At 40.8% G+C, this 23,782-nt stretch overlaps 1 protein-coding gene and 1 long non-coding RNA gene across 2 annotated transcripts in view; one reads left to right on the forward strand and one right to left on the reverse strand.

Annotated features, from left to right (window-relative positions):
• Positions 1-6,605, reverse strand: part of FHIP2A (FHF complex subunit HOOK interacting protein 2A) — a 33,753-nt gene extending 27,148 nt beyond the window's left edge. Inside the window, exons 1-2 of the mRNA XM_081823447.1 lie at positions 6,407-6,605; positions 57-135 (exon numbers count right to left, since the gene is read on the reverse strand). Of these exons, the coding sequence (XP_081679573.1) occupies positions 57-135; positions 6,407-6,451 (124 nt within the window). The 5' untranslated portion in view covers positions 6,452-6,605. The remainder of the gene's footprint in view (positions 1-56; positions 136-6,406) is intronic.
• A 136-nt stretch (positions 6,606-6,741) lies between these two features.
• Positions 6,742-23,782, forward strand: part of LOC145722132 (uncharacterized) — a 35,915-nt gene continuing 18,874 nt past the window's right edge. The window contains exon 1 of the long non-coding RNA XR_014146181.1: positions 6,742-8,891. This is a non-coding gene — a long non-coding RNA (uncharacterized LOC145722132). The remainder of the gene's footprint in view (positions 8,892-23,782) is intronic.

Below are 23,782 nucleotides of genomic sequence, written 5' to 3' on the forward strand. Positions count from 1 at the left end.
AATATATTTTAGTATTTCATAAATTTTGTTTAATTAACATTAGCTTTATTTCTTACCCGAAGTCTCTATGTAGTAATGGGTAATTGCCTTCCAGTGATAAACAAAATCTTCTTGTAAAGGAAGAGAAGGTGCAAGCTACACAAACACACATACACACAAAAAGACCACAACAATTAAGAAAATGGCATTAAACGTTTCCCATAAAGTATAACTCTGTATTTGTCTACTAATAATACAAAAGCAGCATAAAAATAAGGGATGAGCTTTAATTTGATTCTATATGTCAGAATATCAAAGAAAAACAAAAGGAGTCAAAATCAAGAAAGTAAAAATGATTTATTAAGAAAGACAAAAAATGTATTTATCAATATTATTATTAAACTACAAGGTCTAGGACTTTTTTTTTCCTCCCCAAAACTGGTTAACTACACATGATTTCAAAAGTAATGGTGTTAAGTGAAAAGATGCAAAATCCTATTTAAATTATCAGTAAAATGAAATTATCAGTAACCAGGGATCTTTGTACCTAGGACTTTGAAATGCAAAACAGTAAAAAGCTGCTATGTAATTAGTTACACGTCACCATTACAAAAACATATACCAAAGTCAACCATGTAATCTGATTAAAACTGTTCCCTACTTTCAGTGACATACAGATGTAAACCTTTTCTTTTTAAGCCTGGATTAGGCAGTGCATATTTTTAGCAAAATACCTACGTGAACAAGACACTACCAATTTAAATTCCACAAGGCCAAAAATGTTTCACTTCAAAGTATTCAAAATTTACTTCAAAAATTTTAAGACCAAAATTATATGCCTTCAGCCATCTCATAGCCAAACCTGCCAAGTATTTTAAATGTGTGTTAAACAGATAAATGACCTAGATGCACCTTCCACAACACTGTCTTTTCCTTAAACAGAGAGAGAGAGAGAGAGAGAATGCTCTCCCAGTCCTACTATTCCCATAAATACTGGTCAGAAAGTTCACAGTGGATCCAGCTTACTTAAAAACAACCCGGTTTCTATTCTGGCAACCTAAAGCCTGGCACAGTCATCTTTCATTCCCAGATACTTCATCTAAACTGATGACCTCGGGAATCATGTTACTCCTGTCCTTCTACGTGTTCCATTTTGATTTTTTGTGTCCTCAAGCAGAGACCTCAAAGTCTGAAATCCTAATAAAACAATCTCAAAACTATTGGACAAATTATAAACACTGGTCATAGACACATTACGCCCTTCAATCCTAATGAAATGTCCTTAGGGAAGAAGTGGACCTCAACATTTCGTGGCAATCGCCAATGTTTTAAGGCTCGCTCTCGTGCTTGCCTGTGTGCACTGCTCTGAATCACACTGGGTTAAGAGATCTAAGTATCCACCTCATTTCCAAATAGAGTGCTAGGAAATTTTCAAAAAGGCTTTAAGATCTTTAAAAGTAGTTAAAGCCTTTGGGATTACTATCCTTCAAGAAGAACATGGCAGAGAAATTATTTGGGAGACACTGAGAAAAAAAATTAAAAAGAAAATTAGAAAGTGTTACCTTGGGAAGATGGATTATCTTCCCAAAACTTTCAGATTAAAAAAATGTTTTAATCAGCTCCTTGTTTTTAGGATCGTCTTCAAAATATGTCAAAATTCTCTTGTTTTTTTTGGACCTGTTTTTTTATACACCATCTTTCTATAGTTAAATGTATTAACAATTGGGATAAACTCAAATGAAATTTGGCATTTCAAAAAAAACTACCTAATTTCTTAAGTGTAAATATTGCAATATGTTAAATTTTTCTGAGGGCATCTCCTTGGTCTGTGAGGAATTACAGCATCCTTGCTCCAGATTATTTTACCTGTGGGACTTAACTCCATTTCCAAGTTAAGTCACTAGATCAGAGGTCGTACAGGATTTGTGTTAGGACCTTTGCTGTTCTAGTCCAACTCAAAGCAGGATGGTGTTGCTTACCTGTGAATACCTCTCTTCCAGGAGTTTGATTTCAGTAAGAAATCTATTTAAGTAGACAGGGAGACAGTTCCAAATTGCTAACAACTTAACAATCTCGTTCAAACATGAGTAAGTTTCCTTATTTATATAAAACTTCCTACTAAAATTGTCTTTCATTACTAATTCTAACATGCAAATTACCTGTTTTATCATTGCATAAAATAAACACTCATGTGATGGGTAAAAATAAAAAAAGGAAGAAGTGTGTGAATCAGCATGAGGGGATTCTCACTTGAGTTCACTTTTTGCAAAACAGAGATTAAATTTTTGAAAATTCATGCAATCACACTCTCAACCAAAACTGGACCTGAGTGCCTACCTTGGGCATGGCTTTCTCTGAGAAGCCTTGCCAGACTTCCTGCCGAGGATCCAGTCCTTTCCACAAACTCTGTGGCACCCTCTCCCAGCCTGCCCGTTCTCTTAGCCCTTATCCCACATTTGTCATTGCTGATCTCTTCCACTCGATCCCGAACTCAACAAGGGGCTGGGATCGTGTCGTCTCTTTCATCACTGACTTCCCGGTTGGTTTTCAACTCAGTCATGGCAGAGAGTAAGCATTCGGTGACAGTCACCGAGTGATTAATCCAATGACACAGCAGTTGCTGTCATTTAATGAGTACTTATGTGCCAGGCACAGTGCTGCAAAGTTGACAATTCCTGTATGGTCTTAAATGATCTTACAATAAACTCCGATTTTCCCCAAACTCCTATTAAGAGCCAAAGCCAGTTAACTGCCTCACCCAAGGGGAAACACTGCTTGTAACTAGAAACCCAGACTGTCTTTCTCCAGAAGGCCTACCACACAGAAGGACCTACGCAGCAACTCAGAGGAGAGCCAGACATCTGCCACATAAGCCCCATCTGCTCACTCTCTCGTGTGTCTCATGAACAGTCCACACCCTGATCTTCGAATGTGCTTCTTCCTTCCAACTTCCCTAAGGCCCCCCCATCTCCCCACCCTCTTCCAAGTCCAACTCAAGCCTCCCTTCCTCCAGGGAGCCTTCTCCAAGCCCTCCAATCCTAACTGCTTGCCCCCACAGAACTCACTGGCTGAACAATCATCCAAAAATTAATAACAATGGTTCACATTAATGAAGCACTTACTATGTACCAGGCACTGCACTAGGCACTTCATTTATATTATCTCATTTTAATTTTCACAATAATCCTGTAAGATTGGTATAATTATTTCCATTTTACAATGAGGAAACTGAAATGTACAAAGATTAAGTAATTTTTCCGTGTAGAAGGGAGGGACGGCTGCAGAACTGAAACCTTATTCTGGATGGCTCTGGGGGCTAGGGCTCACTCTTGTGCACTGTTTAATTTTTAGCTTGTGTATTTGTTTCGTCTCCCAAATTAGACTGTAAGCATTGTGAGCAAGGACGCAGGTATACCGTTTCCTCCGCGCTGTGCCATGCTTTCATGGTGGGCTCATAAAGCATTAGCTGAATGACTAAAGGATGAAAAGTTTGAGATCCCATCAGAAAAGAATACACTCAAGAAGACACTACATATGTATGATTTGAGCTTTTAATTCCCAGGACAGAAGAGCTTTTAAAAAACTGCCAGTCCCAACAATCATCAACTCTTAACTGTAATTTGAAAAGAAAAGATGCAAATTCTGAAGGATGACTTCCACTGAATTAACCAGTTAAAGTAGATAAAACTTTCTTCCTTATCCTCTTGGGATAAATCTGCCCTCAAAGGATGAAACTGGCTGAAATTTAGAAAGAACCAGCTCCTGGCAGATTACCTAGGACAGACTAGGCCCTCAACAAATATTTAATTGTACTAAATGGAAAGTGTTTTACTCGTACTTTGGAGAAACTGTGCTAACATGATCTAGTCCAACCTAGGAACTAACTACAAGATTTCACTCTTATGACATGTGGCAACAGACTAACAAAATGGATTCACTGCAAACTTACTGGCCAATCATTTATATTCTGAGGGAAGACTCACTTCTGAAGCAAGAGTTACGTTACAGTTTTTGTTTTTGATCAAGGTATGAATTTCTCTTCTAAACTCAAAATGTAATCAGTCATCTCAATAACACATTTTCAAGTACTAATCTTGAAAATCTTATATATTTTTTCCTTTTACTAGTTAACAGGAAGTAAGAAGAAACTATTAATTAAACAATAAGGAAAACTCTACATGTAAACCTCATTTAAATGAATATGTTTATCTGGTCAACCCTAAAGAAAACATTTGAAGATTTGAAGGCTGAACGACAATTGTACAAAGAAACCTATAAAGTAATAATATCAAAGTAGCTGAAAACAGTGACACTTCAGGTCATGTCAGCACCTGCACATAGGATAAAGTCCCACCTCTGAAAAATCCAGATAATTATGTTAATTGCAATACTGTATCAGAAAATGCTAATTGGGCATACAAATTAAAAGGAGAGAAAAGCTAATGAAATGAACTGATGAATGATAAAAGTAGTTTACAGAAGAAAATGCAAGGCAAATAAATAGAACTGAAAAAATGGAAACCAGTCTTGGGCTAGGCAAAAACATTCTTCAAATACCACAAGAATGGCTTATTTATCGTTATGTATGAGTTCATTCCCAAGAGAGAATGTAAAAAGGAAAAAGTTTGCCAAATTTTTTCTGATTTAACCTATCAAGGTAAACTGGAAGGTATCACAGCTGAAAACATTAACTCTAATCAAATAAAAACATTAGTTTTCTAAATGCTATGGATCAGTTACTAGGACTAGATGAACATAATCCACTCTTAATTTTTTCTCACCTCAGCAAAGTAAAGAAGCTGGATATTACAGAGCCAGAGTCAGACAATTTACATGGGTAATTTGGTAGATGCTAGCATATACAGTTATAAAAAGATAACGAGGACAGAAAACACAAGCCTCAGGATAAAAATTAGTCTTTACTGGGAGAGTATGAAAGCTATCTTTCTTTTTCTAAGTACTTACTTTGGTAAATACCAACCTGATAGGTAAAGGATGTAAATAATGTAATATATTTTTTATTCCCAATTATCTCAGTATTAACCTGTACTCAATGTTAAAATTAAGGGATTTTAAGTTAAAGAATAATATAAAATGTAAATGCCGCTGTTTTTATAAATTTCGGTTAAATTCTTTTAACATAAAGTTGCTGTAGATTGTGTATAAGAATGGAAAATTAAAAATTGTCCTAAAGTCTAAAACTGTCATCTCCATGTGTAGTACTGCTCTTCATTCATGAAAACCCTCTCTTTGATTTGATACACGTTTTCCCAAGAACTTGTGGTAGAGCTTAAATGATTTTTAAGCATTTTCCACGTATCACTTAAAATAACAATTGTACTAAAGTTTTGTTTTCATATTTAATTTTAAAAATCCATTTTATTTTTATCTGACCATAAATATGGTTCTATTGCAGCTGGCTTTTTTTTTTTTTTTTTTTAAGTTGTGTGGATTTCAAGGTGCTGTATCACACAGTCTAAACATAGAAAATGACATTTTTTAAATTAGCAAAGTACTGGTTTCTTCCACAGGATGCGTTTTCCAATTTGGGCAACTCTCCCTGAGTAAAGAGAAACAACCAAAGTAAAGCAAACTAGACCTCTTATTATGAAAACAGAGCAAGGCATTTTCTTTTACTTCTCTTCTGTTAGTCTGTTTGGGTATTTGAATGTCTCTCTGTGCTGGTGTCTAAAACCCTCAAAGGAGAGTGTCCAGGAAGAGAAGACAAGAAAGGAAACAGATGGTCTCGCTGCTCTGCCGGGGGCTTGGAAGGGTCTAGACCATACTCGACCAGACCCCTCCAAACTCCTATTTCACAACAATCAATACAGGGCAGCTGAGATCGGCCGTGAGGCCTGCGGAGGCAAAGCCAGCAGGATTACGAAACGGGGTCTAGAGGGCTGCCTCCTCCCAGAGTCGCCCCCACCCCCCACCCCCAGCAGGGGCACACCTTCCTGCCCACCCCACCTTCCAAAGTCAACACAACACCAAGCCAAACCCAAGCCCCAGCCAAGTCTGGCCATTTCTTTTGTCCTGCTCCACGCTGACCACCTTTTATCCGGAGCAGCTTAACGGTCCGGGAGTCCGGGGGTGCGCCCTGCGGCCCCGCCAGGTGCTCCCGATCCACCGTCCCCATCCAGGAGTCAGGCGACCCCCGCCCCGGCCCGGAGCGCCTGTCCTGCCGGGGCACCCCCGCCCACCCTCCCGCGGACGCACAGGGACCCGCGCCGGCCCGGGGCAGGACGGCGAGGAGGGGGCCTGCTCCGAGCCAGGCCCGAGGCCCCGGAGGCCCCGCCGCGCCCCGGAGCGCCCGCCCCGGCCTCGCCCCTCCGCGGGAACCGGGCCCCCGAGGCCCAGGCCGAGGCCGCAGGGAACGTAGGCCGCCGCCATCCCCGGCCTGTCGTGAACCCGCTGCCCGCGGCCTTACCGCCTCCACGGCGTGCTGCAGGATGGAGGTGAACTTGGAGAACATCTTGTCCCGGGACTGCAGCAGCCTCTCCCGGGACGACCTGGAGAGCTCCTCGATCCGCCGCCGCCGCCCCTGCTGCGGCTGCCGGGGCGGCTCCAGAGTGAAGGCCGGTGCGGGGCGGGGAGGACGAGCAGAGGGCCGAGGCGGGCTCGGGCCCGGCCGCTTCGGGGGTGCGCGGGCGGCGCGGCGGCTCCGGCGGGCGCTGGGACGCGGCGGGCGGCGAGGAAGGCGTTCGGCTCGGACTCGGGACCCCGCGACGCTCCGGCGGCGGCTGAGGCTCCGGTTCGGACACGGTGGCAGCCCGGCTCGGGTTCCTTCCGCCCGCTCTGCCCGCGGCGGCCTGCAGGGGGCGCCGCCGCGGCCCGGGGAGGCCCCGACCTGGCCTGCCCAGCGGCGGGGCGGCTGGACGCCGCGGGGGCGGGAGAAGCGGCGCGGAGAGGCCGCAGCCGGCGGGGGGCGGGAACCCGAGGGGCGCGGGCGCCGCCCTCTCCCTGCTCCCGCGCGCCTCGGACACTGTCGTCTCACGTTTGAAAAATTCAGCCAGCTTCCCAGTTTTGTTTCTGCGGGGGCAGTAACAGGCCGATTTTGTAGGGAAACGTAGCCATATCTGTACATAATATTCCGAGGTTCGTCTTTTAAGGGCAGATTTGGGAGACTCGTAAGAAACAGTACAGTATTCCTAAGGCAAAAATGGTCCGTGCATTTAAATGCTAAGAATTAGAACAAATCAATTAATGTTGGTGAAATGGCTTTGCTAACTGGAAAATATATTATTAATTGTTAATTATTCACCATTAAAACAGGAAGCCCCAAATGGACAAATAGTAAGATGGTTCAGTCAATAGTTTGTAACTTGTTTGATAGGTGCAGGGCATTCAGTATTGTATTTTCTATTCTGTTTATCAGATGATACTGGAAAACAGTGAGGGAAAGAATCTGGAGGGATTCTGCTAAATGCATACGACAGGTGAGTGGGGCTACATTGTAAATCCTTGGGCGGAGGCTTCTTAAAAACACTATGCAACAGTATATTCGCCAAACTTTGAAGAAGCACAGGGCGCCGTGGTAAATTTTAGGTTGGGTTGATACAAGTTATGAAAATGTTCATATCCTGGAGAACTTTGTGTTTGTTTTTGCTAGTATTGGTATTTTATCAAAAGGACCGTTAAGTTCTTGATAAGGTGAGCGTGGAGTAAGTTTTGCATAACTGGTGATGAAAATACGGATTTGTTGGGGCGCCTGGGTGGCTCGGATGGTTAAGCGTTTGCCTTCGGCTTAGGTCGTGATCCCAGGGTCCTGGGATCGAGTCCCGCATCGGGTTCCCTGCTAGGCGGGGAGCCTGCTTCTCTCCCTCTGCCTCTGCCTCTCTCTCTCTCTCTGACTTTCATGAATAAATAAATAAAAAAAAAAATTAAGAAAAAAAAAAGAAAATACGGATTTGTAATTGAGTTTGTTGAACAGAAAAAAAGCAGAAAAGTAGCAGCGGTGTGGAGTGGTAAGAGCTAGTCTCTGGAGGTGGGTAGTCTGAATTTAAATCCCTCTGCCCCTCACCGTGGCAAGTTTTTTAATCTCTTTGTGCTTTAGTTTTTTCATCTGTGAAATTGGGGAGAATAGCACCTACCGTGAGAGGTTGTGTGGAAATGTATTAACATATGTAAAATACTTTAACCATGTCCAGTCCATAGTAAGCAGTACATTATTGTTAGTAGTTACATTGTTATTACCATTATTATTAGTAGTAATACTAGTATTTAACAAAATGGTAGAGCCAGAAGTCAAGGTTTAAGGAGGACACTTAAAAAAAAAAAAAAAAAAGGATTGTATTTATTTATTTATTAGAGAGCAGGAGCAGGGGTAAAAGGAGAGGGAGAAGCAGACTCCCTGCTGAGCAGAGAGCCGGGTGCGGGGCTCCATCCCAGGACCCTGGGTTCAGGACCTGAGCTGAAGGCAGATGCACAACCGACTGAGCCACCCAGGAGCCCCAAGGAGGACACTTTAACTATAGATCTCCCCTGACCTTCAGTGGGGTTATGTCCCCATACCTCCACCATAAGTTGAAAATATCTTAAGTCGAAATGCATTTAATACACTTAACCTACAGAACATCATAGCTTAGTCTACCTGTCTACCTAAATGTGCTCAGGACAAATACTTATTAACATTAAGGTACAGATGGTCAGAATCATCTAACACAAAGCCTGTTACATAGTGGTGCTGAATACCTCATGTACTTTATTGAAAACTGTACTGAAAGTGACAGACAATGAGTTTAAGTCCATCAGTTATTTACCCTAGCGGCCCACGGGGAGCCGTGGAAGCTGCTGCCGCAGGGCATCGCAAGAGCACCCTTCGGCGTATCACTAGCCTGGGAACAGATCCAGTTCCAAGGACGGTGTCTACTCAATGCCTGTCGCTCTCACACCAGCGTAAAGTCAAAAAAATCGTAAGTCAGACCATTGTAAACTGGGAACTGTCTGTAGTTTTGTCTTCTTTTCTCCTCTGTTTCTGTTGCTTATATCCTCGCAATGCAGGTAAATAAATGTGACTTTAATTTTCTGTGTACTAGTCTCCAGAATGCTGGAGGCACCCTATGTTGTTTGCTTAAAAATTGAAATGTGCCCTACCAAATTCTGGCTAATTGTGTCTGCTTCAACCAAGAGGACATATTTTTTATCATGCACACAGCTTGAGGTGGTTAGTCATATTATTAACCATAATTATTTTCCTGACCTAATAAATACATTTATGTGGCATTTTGTATTTTCATAATGCCTTACAACCACTAATTGTAAAAGAGGGTCTGTTTAACACAGGCTTATTGAGAGTTGTTTGCATTTGATGATGCCCGTCTTTGTATACTTATTATGAACATCATAAAAAATGTTTTGCTCAAGATTAATATCAATATTTAGGAAGATGATTCATCTCCCTGATATCTAGGTTCCAAGACATACAAGTTGGGCTAGAATTATAATTGAGCAGATACTCTTCTCATTCTAGAAAGTTTGTAGTGACACATGGGCAGGGTTGGACCTCCCACAACAAGGTGTGATTTGAGAAAGCATAATACAGGCTTCCCTGGCCTCCAAGCCACTTAGATATGAGAACCTGAAATTCCTCAATTAGCACTTTATTTTTTTATTCTGTTGACTTAAGTCAAATAAGAAATTTAGTCCCCACTAAAAATTAAAATACCCTTGAGAGAGAGAATACATCAAATTCTATCATTCATTACACTTCAGAGTGAATGAGTTTGCTAAATCCTTTACTGAACGAAGTTTAATCAGCAAGGTCACAGAAAAATCCATAAAACTGAAACTCAGTTTGGATGAGGACAGAGAGTTAGATGATACCTACTTCCAAAGTTTGGCAGACTTCTGGTTAAATAGATAAGATTGAATTTAGCAACATTTCCTCCCTAAATGCTACTACAATTACAGTAAAGGGATTTCTCAGAGTATAAGCCCAAAAGGACAAACAAATTAAGAGAGGAAATGGCAACAAAATTTTGAGAATTGGAAAGTAGTGGTAAAGGGAATAACTGATATGGTGCCTTAGGAAAGCTGAATCCTAAGGCAACAATTAAGAAAACTAAGATCCGAAGTGATATATTAATACATTTACAGAACCTTCTCAATGACTTTGAAGTCAGTAGCAATAAGTACCTCTGGAAATAGAGGTAAAAGTGGGACTGAAAATAGCAGGATGGATTGAAAGCTTGTTTAGAAGTAGATGGATCATCCCCGAGGTACAAGATTGGCTGACTTCCCCTTCTCCACCCTGGTTTCAGATTAGAGACTAATTCCAGGAAAGATCTGAGGCTTCATATTGTCAGGAAGGAAGAGGAGGATAAAGTTGATGTGGGAATCAAAGGCAAAAGAAAAAATTAAATTTCCTTACTGCCTACAGCCCATTGGCAAGCCCTTGAAACCCATAGAGTGACCTTTCTCTGGGAGCTCAACTGCCTCGATGTTGACACTTTGCTAAGGGCAAAAGGCAACCTTAGCCTGACCTGGAGGATCCTGTAAGTCTTCTTTAAAATACAAAAATTCCTTTGGAGACTTCCTTTATCTCTACCCCAAGTTACAGCCATCATCCTCCAAGCATGTGGCCCACTGATACACATCTGAAGGGTCTCATGACTGAGGATTTACTAAACAGTAATAAATGACCTTTTCCTAACAATAGGTAGACCTCCAGGATCCTGTGAGTCTCCTTTAGTATATGAAAGTCCTTTTGGAAACCTCCCTTTGTCTTTACTTCCCCCACCTCCAAAGCCCCACCTCACAACCCCAGTGTAGCTCTTTTCTGCCCACAGGTCCTGTCCCTGTGCTTTAATAAAACCATCTTTTTGCACTGAAGACATCTCAAGAATTCTTTCTTGGCCATTGGCTCTCAATCCCAACCTTCAAATCACATCAAAGTGAAGGTAGATAATTGTGTATACTGAACACATCCCCAACCCTCATCCTCTTCTTGGCCCCCAGAATGAAAGCATCAGGCTGACCACCACCCTCCCTCCCCCCACAAGAAGATAGGTAGGGTCCTCTCTGGAGAATCTGATTAGTCTAAGAGAAAAGACCTAAAGGTACTGAAGAGGGAACCCATACAACACTACAGTGCAGCCTGTAGTTGACAAGCTTGTACGCATGCTTGGAGCGTCCACTGAGTTTCTTCATGCACCTCTCTTAAATGGGATCAGAGAGTCTGGGTCATCAACAATTTGAAAAAAGTTAATGACAGAGACCAAAAGAAAAGTCAGGACAAAAAAGAAACTTGGAAGGAACAATTAATTGCAGTTGATAGGAAGAGGTGGAGAAGAAAACTTAAAAACAATCATTAATATTCTCAGATAAAAGATATAGCATTTTTTAAAACAAGAATGGTATGCTATTTTAAAAAGCATTTAGGGTACAAAAAGGAAATCTTAGAAATCAAGAATATGATAACAGAAATGAAAAACAACATAAAAAGGATAGAAAATAAATTTGAAATATTTTCTCTGAGACTAGGACAAAAATGATATAGGGATGAAAAATGGGAAAGTTTTTCAAAAATTAGAGTGCTGATCCAGGATCCAACATCTGAATAATTGGAGTGAACAGAGGGAGGAAATCATTGAACTAAAAATTCAATATAATTTTACAGATCTGAAAGACATGAATTTTCAATTAAATGCCAGAACTATGAATGAAAATAGACTCACTCTAGTGGATGTTACTGTGAAATTCAGAACACCGCGTTTAGAGAAGATCCTACACAGTTTCCAACGAGAGAAAAAAAGAAAAGTCCATACAGAGAATTAAGAATTACAACAGCATGGGAACTAAGAAGGCACTGGGGCAATGCCTTTACAATTCTGAAAATAATTTCAATCTAAAATTCTATACTAAGAAATTGTCAAGTATGAGGATAAAATAAATCATTTCAGTTGTGCAGGGTATTGAAAATTTCTCCTACCTTGCACTCTCAAGAAGCTATCAGAAGACATGCTCCATGAAACCTCAGGGAGTAAACCAAAGGGAAAAGGGATAAAGGAATCAGATCAGAGGGCGCATCATCAGAAGGAGGTGAAGGAAATTCCTAGGGTGTTGGTGAAGCAGAATTCCAGGATAACTATGCATCAAGTTGGGACAGCCAACCAACCAGTCCAGACTGGAACAGGTCAGAAGAGATGTCCTCAAGAAGATAAAACTTACAGATGGATTATCTATGTGTTTGAGGAGATTTACAAGATAGGAGAGTCTGAGGTTGAACTAGTGATAAATACAAAGAAAACTAAGCAAAGAAAAAAATGAGATCATTATGAACACCAAGGAAAATAAAATATTCTGTAGGAACAAGTAATCATAATACATACATGGCTCGACTACAAATATGTCTATATAACTGTAGTAATGTAAACACTGATCTAATTAAAGTTATGTTATTGCTACTATATTGGGAAGATGAAAGGATGGATATGTGGTGGAAGTGGGGGCGGGGCGTGTGTGTGTGTGTGTGAGAGAGAGAGAGAGAGAAGCTAAATCCTTATCATCTGTCATGAGGAAACATTAGATATTGGTTAGAACAGAAATATCATGAAGTGAAATTACGGGCATATTATTTAAAGAAAGGAAGTTAATAAGAGTTTGCTCAAGGTGTTGAAAGAGATTCTTCTGTGGAGCAGGAAATTGGGAGTTTTGGAGGAAGGATAGGGGCTTTCATAACAAACCATGTAAAACTTCTTGATTAAATTATATACTGGTATAAACACTATGCCTTTTATTTGGCAAGGGGAGAAACTAGAGGCAAGAAACCATTTTTGGTACTTCTTTAAAAACTCAGACAAGGGGCACCTGGGTGGCTCAGTCGTTAAGCGTCTGCCTTCAGCTCAGGTCATGATCCCAGAGTCCTGGGATCCAGCCCCACATCGGGTTCCCTGCTCAGCAGGAAGCCTGCTTCTCCCTCTGCCTCTCCCCCTGCTTGTGTTCCCTCTCTCGCTGTGTCTCTCTCTGTCAAATAAATAAATAAAATCTTTAAAAAAAAAAAAACTCAGACAAGATTATAAAGGTTAATTACTATGGGAATAGAAAGGAGAGAGTAGTCTTGAAAGATGTGGTGAGAGCAACCCAACTTTTGTAAATGATTAAATATGAGAAAAGAAGAAAGCAAAGATGTTGTGGAGTTTCTAGCTTGCATGAGGTTAGGTGAAGACTGAGGTTGCTTGTAACTGAGATATGGAAAGATAAGATCTTTTTATTTTAATATGTTAGATTTGCTGACCTGTATGATGAATCTGTGTGAGCATGTCTAGTATGGGGTGATAAATCTGAATTAGAAATCAGGAGAGAGATTTGGGCTAGAAATAAAGATTGGAAAAGTTATCTCTTATAGATGGTAAATGAGACGCGGAAATGAGGGAGATAGTTCAGTGCGATAGTATAGTGAAAGAAAAAAGAATGAATATAAACATGAGGACTCCTTGCATTTAAGGGCCAGAATAGGGAAGAGGAATTCACTGGAAAAAAGCAGTCAAAGAGATAGGAAAACATGTGAAAAAGCTCAGGGAGAAGTGAGTTTCTAAAATTGGGAGTTTGGTTCAAGATAAAATGGTGAATTTGCATAGACTACACACTTCATTTCCGGAACTCAGCTCTACAGCTGCCATAGCAACAAGGAGGAAGCCGATAGATTTCAGAAACTTACATAGCAACTGTGAAAACTCCTCGGCCAGAATAGCAGGTCCCACTGGTGTCCGCTACCACATTCCCTTTGCCCATTTCTGATTGCGGTTGCAGCTGTGGTGGGCAGTTCTGTGCAAGTTCAGACTCACCTCATGGTGACAGCTTCTCATCTCAGTCTCATGCTACTCTCGTTAGAATTTCTGCCCCTGAAAATTCTGTATGGGGAGCCTGCTCCTTCCAAAAGCATGGTGGAGTTGAACCCATGAGGACAACTCTTAGCCAACAGGGTTTGGAATCTAATGGGTAAATACTCCAGTGTCCTGTCTCTGTGGTGGGAAACAATTCTAGGAAGTGTTCTGAGCACTTTTCGGGAGGTCCCAGTAGGATCAAGTACCTACTGACCACAGTAGTGACCTCAATAGCCCTCTTATGCCTTTGTTCCTTCGTTCTTATTCTCCCTACACCCTCACTTCCCAGGATCTGAAGTAAACTACTTACAGTCAAGTCTTCATCTCAGGCTCTACTTTTGAGGAAACCCACTGTGTGTGGGAATTAGGGTGGAAGAAGTCCAGACAGAAAGGCCAAGTGCCACAAATTAATTGGGTGTATACCAAGGGAGATACACATTCATCTCATGGGCTAAGAGATTAATTACAATAAAAGAAATAATTCCTGGAATTGAGCTATGCCATATTAGGTCCAGCAGCTGCACGTGACAAAAAAAATCCCAAATAACAGTGACTTAAAAAAGTTTCTTTCCCTTTCAGGTAAAAGAATTTTGCCTGGTCAGTAGCCAGGACTAGTATTAGGACATTATCATAGAGATAGACTCTTAACTTTCTGTATACCATCTATCACTGCCATACTCAAAATCACTTTGTGGTCCCACATAGGTGCTACACGTCCAGTTTCCAATTTTGGGAAAAGTAGCAGGAGGAAGCAAGGGGAAAAGGGTCTGCTTCTTCCCTTTTAACAAATCCTTTCTGAAAGTTCCACACTTCTGCTAACATTTCATCAGCCAGAACTTACATGACCACATCTGGTGGTTGGGAAATGTAGTGTTTAATTCTGAAGAGCCACTAGAAAAATAAAAATACAAAGTATACCAAAAATTTTGCTCAATCCAATGGAATATGGTAAAAAATATATCGAAGCATGAAAAATAGAAAACAAAATAGGTTTTTGTATTAATTATAATAAACAGAAATGGACTAAACTCACCAATTAAAAGCCAGAGATGCATAGAATAGATTTTTAAAAATACCTAGTACCATATTTTCTAGAAAAGGCATGTTTAAAACAAAAGGGTAAAGATAGGCTCTAATAAAGAATAGAAAAAGATGTACCTTAGAAATATGAAACAAAGAAAAACCAGGTTAACAAGTATAGACGAAATAGAATGAAGATGAAAAACACCACAAGAGGTAAAAACAGATATAACATATTGGCAAAATAATAGTGGATCAAGAAGACATAATTTTTATGTTCGTAAATATACTTGATATAGACAAAATATATGGTATAGACACAAAATATAGAAAGCAATAGCTGACAGAACTACAGAGATAAAGTGACAATCTATTGTACTTAGAGGGTTTGTTTTTTTTTAAAGATTTTATTTATTTATTTGACAGAGAGATAGAGAGAGAGCACAAGTAGGCAGAGAGGCAGGCAGAGGGAGAGGGAGAAGCAGACTCTCCACTGAGCAGGGAGCCCGACGTGGGGCTCGATCCCAGGACCCTGGGATCATGACCTGAGCCGAAGGCAGCCGCTTAACCGACTGAGCCACCCAGGTGCCCCTAGAGGGTTTTTTTTTAAGATTTTATTTATTTGACAGAGAGAGAGAACAGGTGGGGGGGGCAGCAGGGGCAGAGGGAGAGGGAGAGGCAGGCTCCCTGCTGAGCAGAGAGTCTGACACGGGGCTCGATCCCAGGACCCTGGGATCATGACCTGAGCCAAAGGCAGCCGCTTAGCCGACTGAGCCACCCAGGCGCCCCAAGTACTTGGAGGTTTTAATTCACCCCTAACGTGAACAGATACATCAAGCTCTGAAAATAAGAAAAGATACAGGGCATTTGAATAACATGATTAACAAGCTTGAACTAAAAGTTATGTAGAAATTTATACCAATCAAAGATACCACATTTTCAAGCATAGATGGAACATTCACAAAATTTGATTATGTACCAAGGCACAAAGGAAGCCTAAGGAAATTCCAAAGACTCAATATTCATTCTGTAATACAATCTTTATTGAGCAACACACACACACACACACACACACACACACACACACGTTACATCCTAGGGAAAGACCAAAGACCCACTATATAAAGAGTAAACTAGAGTAAGGGGAGAGAAGATGATTTGGGGAAGTCTTATTTTAAATCAAGTGGACAAAGAAGTCCTCTCTGAGGAGGTGCCACATAATACAGCAAGGAAATTAGCTTTGCGCCGAGGAGAGAGAACACTTCTGGCAGTGACAACAGCAAGTGCGTATACCTTCTGATGGGAAAGACGTTGGCGTATGTGAGGAAGGCAGCGTGGCTCGAGTAGGTAGGTGATTGAGGAAAGCAGTTGAATGCATACGCAGTTAGGGAGGTGGCCAGGAGTCAGATCATGGAAAGCAGTAATTTTCAATGCTATGAAACCCAAAGGTTTCCCCCTTTCTTCATGTAAAAATGTTAATAGAAGTATAATAAACACAGAAAACTCGTATGTGTAAAGCATAGTGAATTATCACAAAGTGAATGGCAGGGACAGTGGGCACTCACATCAAGAAAGAGCATTCTGAAGGAGCCTCTTAATGCCCATTCCCAGTCCCCAACCCTTGCCATGGGCTCTTGCTGTTCTGACTTCTAACATCATACATTAGTTTTGCCTCATTTTGAACTTCAGATTCGTGGAATGATGTAATATGTATTCTGTCATCTTCAGATGCAGTGTTCTAAAAGTCAAGTTCATGGTTCTGATCTTCTATACCCCTAGTGATGATTGGCTTGTTCTGTCAGCTTTTGAGAGATGTGATGAAGTCATCTGCTATGATTATGGCTTTTTTTTTCTTACTGTTAATTATGCCAATTTTTGTTCTATTTTGAAGCTATGTTATGTGTATATTCAGATTTTGACTTTTGGTAACTTACTGATGGATTGACTCCTTTATCTTTATGCATGTCCCTGTTATGAGAATAATGCTTCTTGCCTTAAATTCTACTGTGTCTCCTGTAATATAGCTGGTTGCTGTTTGCACAGTACATTTTTTCATCTTTTTACTTTTCAACTTTATGTGCTTAAAAAATAAGACATGTCTGTTAACAACATATGGGTTTTTTTTGTTTTTTGGTTTTTTTTTCTGCCCAGTCTGACAGTCTTAGTTCTCTTTTTGGAATATTTAATCCTTTTAATGTAATTGCTGATATATTTGGATTTTTGTTTACCATCTAATTATTTGTTTTCTATTTTATGTTTTTTGTTTCCTTTTCATTCATATCGTACCTTCCTTGGATTAATCAAGATTTTTTTATTTCCATTTTTTCTATTTGTTAATTCATTATTATTATTTAATATTGTTATATTTATTATTATATATTTATTAAAAATTGATAACTGTACATTATTTTCTTTTTAACAGTTAGCTTAGAGAGTATAACATATATCCTTGACATAGTTTAATACAAATTATTACCTTTATCACTTCTCTGATAATGCTAGGACCTTAAAATATCTTAATTTCATTAATTGCCTTTTGCTCTTTGGATTGTTATCAGATGCTTTATATAAATGGAATATATATATAGTTTAAACCCCACAAGACATTACTATTATTATTATGAGCAGCAAGTTTCCATTTATATTTATTGCATATTTACTTCCTCTGTTCTTCATTCCTCCCTTCAATTCCTGATTTCTTTCTAGGTTATTTTCCTTCTGCCCTAAAGAACTCCCTGGAGTTTTTGTTTTGTTTTTTTTTTAAAGATTTTATTTATTTGAGAGACAGAGAGAGCCCAAGTGGGAGGAGGGGCAAAGGGAGAGGGAGAGGGACAAGCAGACTCCCCGCTGAGCAGGGAGCTCCACACGAGGCTCAATCCCAGGACCCTGGGATCATGACCTGAGCCAAAGTCAGACACTTAACTGACTGAACCACACAGGTGCCTCTTGAGTTTTGTTTTTTTGGTTTTAGGGTTTGTTTTTTTTGCCTGAAAACATCCTTATTTCACCTTTATTTTGAAAGATATTGTTACCTTTATGTATTATTTTATCTTTATCTCTTTATTCAGTTATTTCACTTTCAATGTTGAATAATATTTCACTGGAATTTTTGGTTGGTATGTATTTTTCTTTCAGTACCCTAAAGATGTTATTCCATTTTGCTGGCTTTCATTTTTTTTTTTTTTGAGAAGTCAGCTATCAGTTTTAGTATTGCTTTCTTAAAGGTAATGTGTCCCCCAGCATAATTTTGCCCATTTATAAGGAAACTTAGAGAATATGTTTGGGAATAGATCTTAAGGATGCAAGATCAGGATGGAAGGAATATAAAGTTGGATTGGGCCAAATATTGGCTCACTAATCAGAGATTCCAGATTCAGTGTGTTGAATGAGCATGGAATAGATTTAATGGTTTGTTTGATTGGTTGACCCAAAATCTGGACCCAAAGGCACCTCTCATTACATGAAGTAGAAATGCCAAACTTCTTCCATATATTATAGAGGAAGCTATTCAGGAAATTGTATGCTTTAAGGAAATTGGAATATTAGTGGATTAATCATATAAGACCTGCTCACCCAGCCTCGCACTATATTCAGGAGGACCCACGGGAGACACTCTTTACCAAAGCAGTGAGAAATAGAGTCACGAGGGAAGTCCCAGCATCCTTGAAGAGTTCTGTGGTGGCTCTTCTCTAGGCAAGTAATTGCAGTTGGGAACTGCTACCATTGAACTGGGATCCTTAAATGGGGATGCGGATGATGGGATCATAGGATGGCAGGGGCCAAGTGGCAGCATTTAATTACCAAAGTCAAGGTAGATTTAGTTACCATAATGGGCAACAGAGGCAAAGCAGTAATTAGAGTAGCCTAACCTGCAGAGATCTTTGGCATTAGCTAGTTAATCATAGTGTCCCTACAGTTAAAGCAGATGGGTGTCACCACTAATGTTTTACTTGATCTAATGAACAGAAAAGTCCGACTTGAATCACCAAAGTAGACAGCCTCAGTTACTCAGTCATTTCCCAGACTTGAGTCATTTCACAGACCTGGGGTCACTTGAATAAAGGGGAAGCCAGGTACTCTTGAGAAAGGACCATGCCATACTGCCAAATATTTATACTGTTGGTCTTCCTTTTAGCCTTCCTCCAAAGGATTTGTTATTATTTACCAGGATGACTCTGTGCTGGGGAAAGAGAAAGAGTCAGACTTTTTAAGGGATTCCTAGATACTAGCTCTGAACTGAACTAATTCTTAGAGACCCAGAATGTCACTGTAACCCAACAGTCAGAGTAGGGCCTTAAAAAAATCGCTGTCAGATGATCAATGGAGTTTTGGCTCAGGTTCTTTTCATAGTGGTCCCAGTGGGTACCTGAATCTAGCCTGTGGGTGTGTGCCCAGTTTTATAATGCGTAACTGGAGTAGACACACTCAGCAACTGGCAGAATCCACATTGATTCTCTGACTCATTGAGTGAAGGCTAGTATGGCAGAAAAGACCAAGTGGGAGCCACTAGAACTGCATCTATTTATGAAAACAGTAAAGTAATGTCATATTAATGGAAGGATTCCCGAGATTCGTGCCACTATGAAGGACTGAAAGGATGCAGTCATGGTGAATCCTACCACATCTCCATTCAGCTTGCTTATTTACCTTACAGAAAACAGATGAAACTTGTATAACCACAGTGGATTTTTGTAAACCTAATTAGGTGGTAACTCTGATTGCAGCCATTGTTCCAGATGTGCTTTCATTGCTGAAGCAAATCAACATATCCTCTTGCACCTGGCTCATAGCTATAAATAAGGCAAATGTATTTTCCTCATTATCAGAGATCAGCAACTTTTCTGTAAATGGCCAGATGGTAAATATTTTAGGATTTGTGGGCCATAGATCTCTGTCACAACAACTCAAATCTGCATTGTAGTGCAAAAGCATCTATAGACAATATGTAAATGAATGAAAAGGGTTGCGTTCCAATAAAACTTTATTTATAAAAACAGGTGGTGGGCCAGATTTTTATTTTGGGCCATGGTTTGCTGATCTTTTGAAAAGATTATCAAGCGCAGTCTGTTTTCAGCAGGCAGAGCCAGCAATATGCCTTCACTGTTTTAGCTGAAAGATCTCTCTCTCTACTTCTCTGTCATAATCTGGTTGCAGAAATCTTGATTACCCTTCCATTCCATAGCACATCATGCTAGTCTAATACCTTAATGATATTCTGCTGATTGCTGAGTGGGAAGTATTAACATCTTTATGCACGTTATTAAGAGACATATGGGCCAGGAGGGGTAAAGAAGGCCCACAAAAATGTAGAGGCTTGCCATCTTGGAGACGCTTCTAGGCATTCAGAGGTCTGGGGCACGTCAAGATATCTTTTCCATGTGAAGAACAAGTTGTGACATCTGGCCCCATGCTACCACCAATAAAGGGTAGAAGACCTAGTAGACCCCTTTAGAATTTGGAAGCAATATATACCTCATTTTTGTCCACTAGTCTGACCCATTTACTAAATGACCCAAAAAGCTGCCAATTTTGAGTGGGTCTCCAAACAATAGAAGGTTTTGTAGCAGGTTCAGGCTGTGGTATACGCTGGTCTGCCACTTGGGCCCTATGACCCAGCAGACTCAATGGTGTATGACGTGTTGAGGGGAAGATAGCGTTACTGTCTGGAGCACCTGGAAACCTCTTAAACAAGAGCTGCAGTACAGACTCTCAGGATTTTGGAGCAAAGCCATATAAAATTCTATATATAAAACTTGCTTTTTTTTTTTTTTTAAAGCAGCTTCTTACTTACCATGTGGCCTTAGTGTACACTGAATGCTTGACAGTGGACCACCACATTACCATTAGACCTAAGCTGTGCTTAATGACCTGGTGTTGTGTGACTCATAAAGTCATCCATTAAGTCGGGCATGCCCAGCCGCACTTCATATATACGAGACTGGGCTCAAGAAGATTCTGGAGATGCAAGTAAGTTGCATAAGGAAGTGGTCCAGATGACCATGGCCCTACTTATACAGCAATTTTCCCCCTGGTTATCACTTGTGGCCTCATGAAGAATTCTCTGACCAGTTTGCTAAGGAAAAAAAAAATTCTGGTTTGGTTTCCAGATGGTTTTGCATGATCTACTGGTAGCACCTGGATGTGGACAGCACTATGGCCCCGTTCCAAGATGACCCTGCAAAACAGGGAAGAGAAGCCTCTGGGGAGCAGAATGTGCAACAGTGCACCAGGTTGTTTGCTTTTCCTGAAAGTGGAGGTAGCCAGAGATATGGGTATCCACTGATTCCTGAGATATGGTTAATGGTTTGGCTGTATGGTCAGGAACTTGGAAAGACGTGACTGGAAGATTGGTGACAAGGAGGTCTGAAGAAGAAGTATGTGGATAGAGCCCTCTGAGTGGGAACAGAGTATAAATATATTTGCATCCCATGTAAATGCTCTTCAGAGGGCAACCTACGTACAGAATTTTAATCAGCTGGATAAGATGACCCATTTTGTGGATGTCTATCAGCCTCCTTCCCTTACCACTCTTATCATTGCCCAGTGGGCTCACAAGATGGCCACCTCAGCAAGGATGGGAGGTTAAGCATGGGATAAGAAACATGGACTTCCACTCACCAAGACGAATACAACAAAGCCACTGTTGAGTGTCCTACCTGCCAACTGCAGAGACCAACTGAGCACCCGATGTGGAACCATTCCCTAAGGGCATAAGTCAGCTTCCTGTGGCAGCTTGATTCCACTGCACTGTTTTCATCATGGAGGGGACATCAAGGAGAGTTGGATTGCTACTACTCAGTGGGAGCAAGGAGGAGTATGTCTAGAATGCAGGATGTCTCCTAGGCTGCTTCTTAGTCTTGCTTCCAGGTCCTATGATCACAGTGAATGGAAAACTACAACAACCCAATTTAGGCTGTATTGCTAATGTCCCAGACTCTCCTGGAACAAACATTTGAGTCACCAAAGAAACCACCCAGCTGAGGCACTGGCTGAGGGTAAGGGGAATATGAAACTAGTAGTAGAAGGTGGTATATATATAAGTTATGACCATATGACCAGTTGCAGAAATAAGGGCTAAAGCCGTTATGAGTAATTCTTATTTTATATGAATATGTTTATATTTATGTTTTTTTATATATATACCAAAAACCTGTTTTCTTCCCCTTCTTATTCCCCTATCATCTCAGTAGTTAAATTATAGGGTATAAAAGAGAGAGTATAAATTAGCTCAAAGAGGAATAAACATCACCCAAAGATGAGAAAGAGATTTCATAGCCTCTTTTGGGAATATGATTAATGTGGTTTTAGTTATATATGGGATAATTGTACGTATTAGGTGGAAACTTGACCTTTTAATTGCCTTCATTTGGAAATTAAGTGAATTTAAAGAGATGTGTATGTGTGCCAAGTTGACAGGGAATCCATCGACTGCAGAGGCTTTGTAGTGTGGCGAATAGGTTGGGCTGAACTACATCTCCCATAATTCCCTCCCCTATATGTTTCCAGCTAGGGTGTGCCACAAGAGACATTTTTGTGTGAGATGTGCAGCGCAAACATGCAGCAGCAGACATGTAATCTTTTTACGCTCAGAAGACTGGGTAAGGGTCTCTGGGTGCTTCTGCAGCTCATGCACATTGTTGTTTGTCTGCTGACTCACCTCCTTGGTGTGGTGTGGGCAGGCAGCCCACAGCTGCTTCACCTTCCCCTGGATCTTCCCTCAGCTCTCTGACTCCTCCTGCAGATGTGCACTTATCTCTGGGACACAGGGCGTCAGCTTCTCCTGCATGATACCCACATCATTAAAGCTGGAGACAGTGAGACTGACACAGACTCCAGTCACCATTTGACAACCCCTCTTCTCAACTGCCAGCCTGCAGATTTCAAGGTCTAGCATCAGATACAAAGCCTTACACAGACTGTTTTTATCAGCTCCCACCACAGCGTAAGGTCTAATCCTTGTAACAAATCTGTGTGTGTGTGTGTGTGTGAGAGAGAGAGAGAGAGATCCTAATGGTTCTGGATCTCTGACTGAATCCTGACTGATATAGACCTATATAAAATGGTATTTAAAGGAGTGTTATTTTTCCTTCCCTTATCATCCTCCTATTTCCCCCCACTCATGCTCTATAAAACCAATTTCATAGGTTTTTGCAATTTCATTAAAGTTTCTAAGATGCAACTTGAGAGGGTCTAGAGTGCTTCATTTCATTACCCGGAAATGCATCAAGGCTAGATTATATTTCTTTTACATGGTATTATAGTGGTCATCATCTTGTTTTCTCTTCAAATGAGTCTGGCTCATTCACTGCATGCTGTCATGAAACCATGTTGGTGGTGATGAGAATGTTTTGGGTCCCCATACATTGTGGATTAATCCATTTGTGGATTAATCAGAACTGCAGTTGTAGGAACTGACTTGACAAGTGTGAACTGAAAAAGTGGGATCTACACTATGAACCGTTGGCTCGGTGCTGACACTGTGGAAGGAGCCGTGGTATGGATAATAGAAGTAGTAGGTCTGCTACTAACAACGCTGACTTTAACTGTGAAACAAGTCTTCCTAAGAAAAGTCCCTTTTAAAGTAAGGACCTCAGGGACGCCTGGGTGGCTCAGTCGGTTAAGCGTCTGCCTTTGGCTCAGGTCATGATCCCAGGGTCCTGGGATCGAGTCCCGCATCGGACTCCCTGCTCCTTGGGAGCCTGCTTCTCCCTCTGCCTCTGTCTCTCTCTCTGTCTCTCATGAATAAATAAATAAAATCTTTAAAAAAAAAAAAAAAAGTAAGGACCTCAGCCTGAAGTTTGGAGCTGTTAAACAGCATCTGTCAGGTAATAATCTTAGTCCTGCATTTGGCTTAAACAGTAATAAAGGGTTTTGATTTTTCTGCCTTGAAATCATCAGGCCATCAAGCAGTTCCGGCAGTGTGGTGGGAAGCTGGTAAGTTTTGCTAGTTTACACATTAT

The sequence above is a fragment of the Leptonychotes weddellii genome, chromosome 6 (assembly GCF_054177405.1).
Source record: "Leptonychotes weddellii isolate Sample4059 chromosome 6, ASM5417740v2, whole genome shotgun sequence".
Lineage (NCBI taxonomy): Eukaryota > Metazoa > Chordata > Mammalia > Carnivora > Phocidae > Leptonychotes > Leptonychotes weddellii.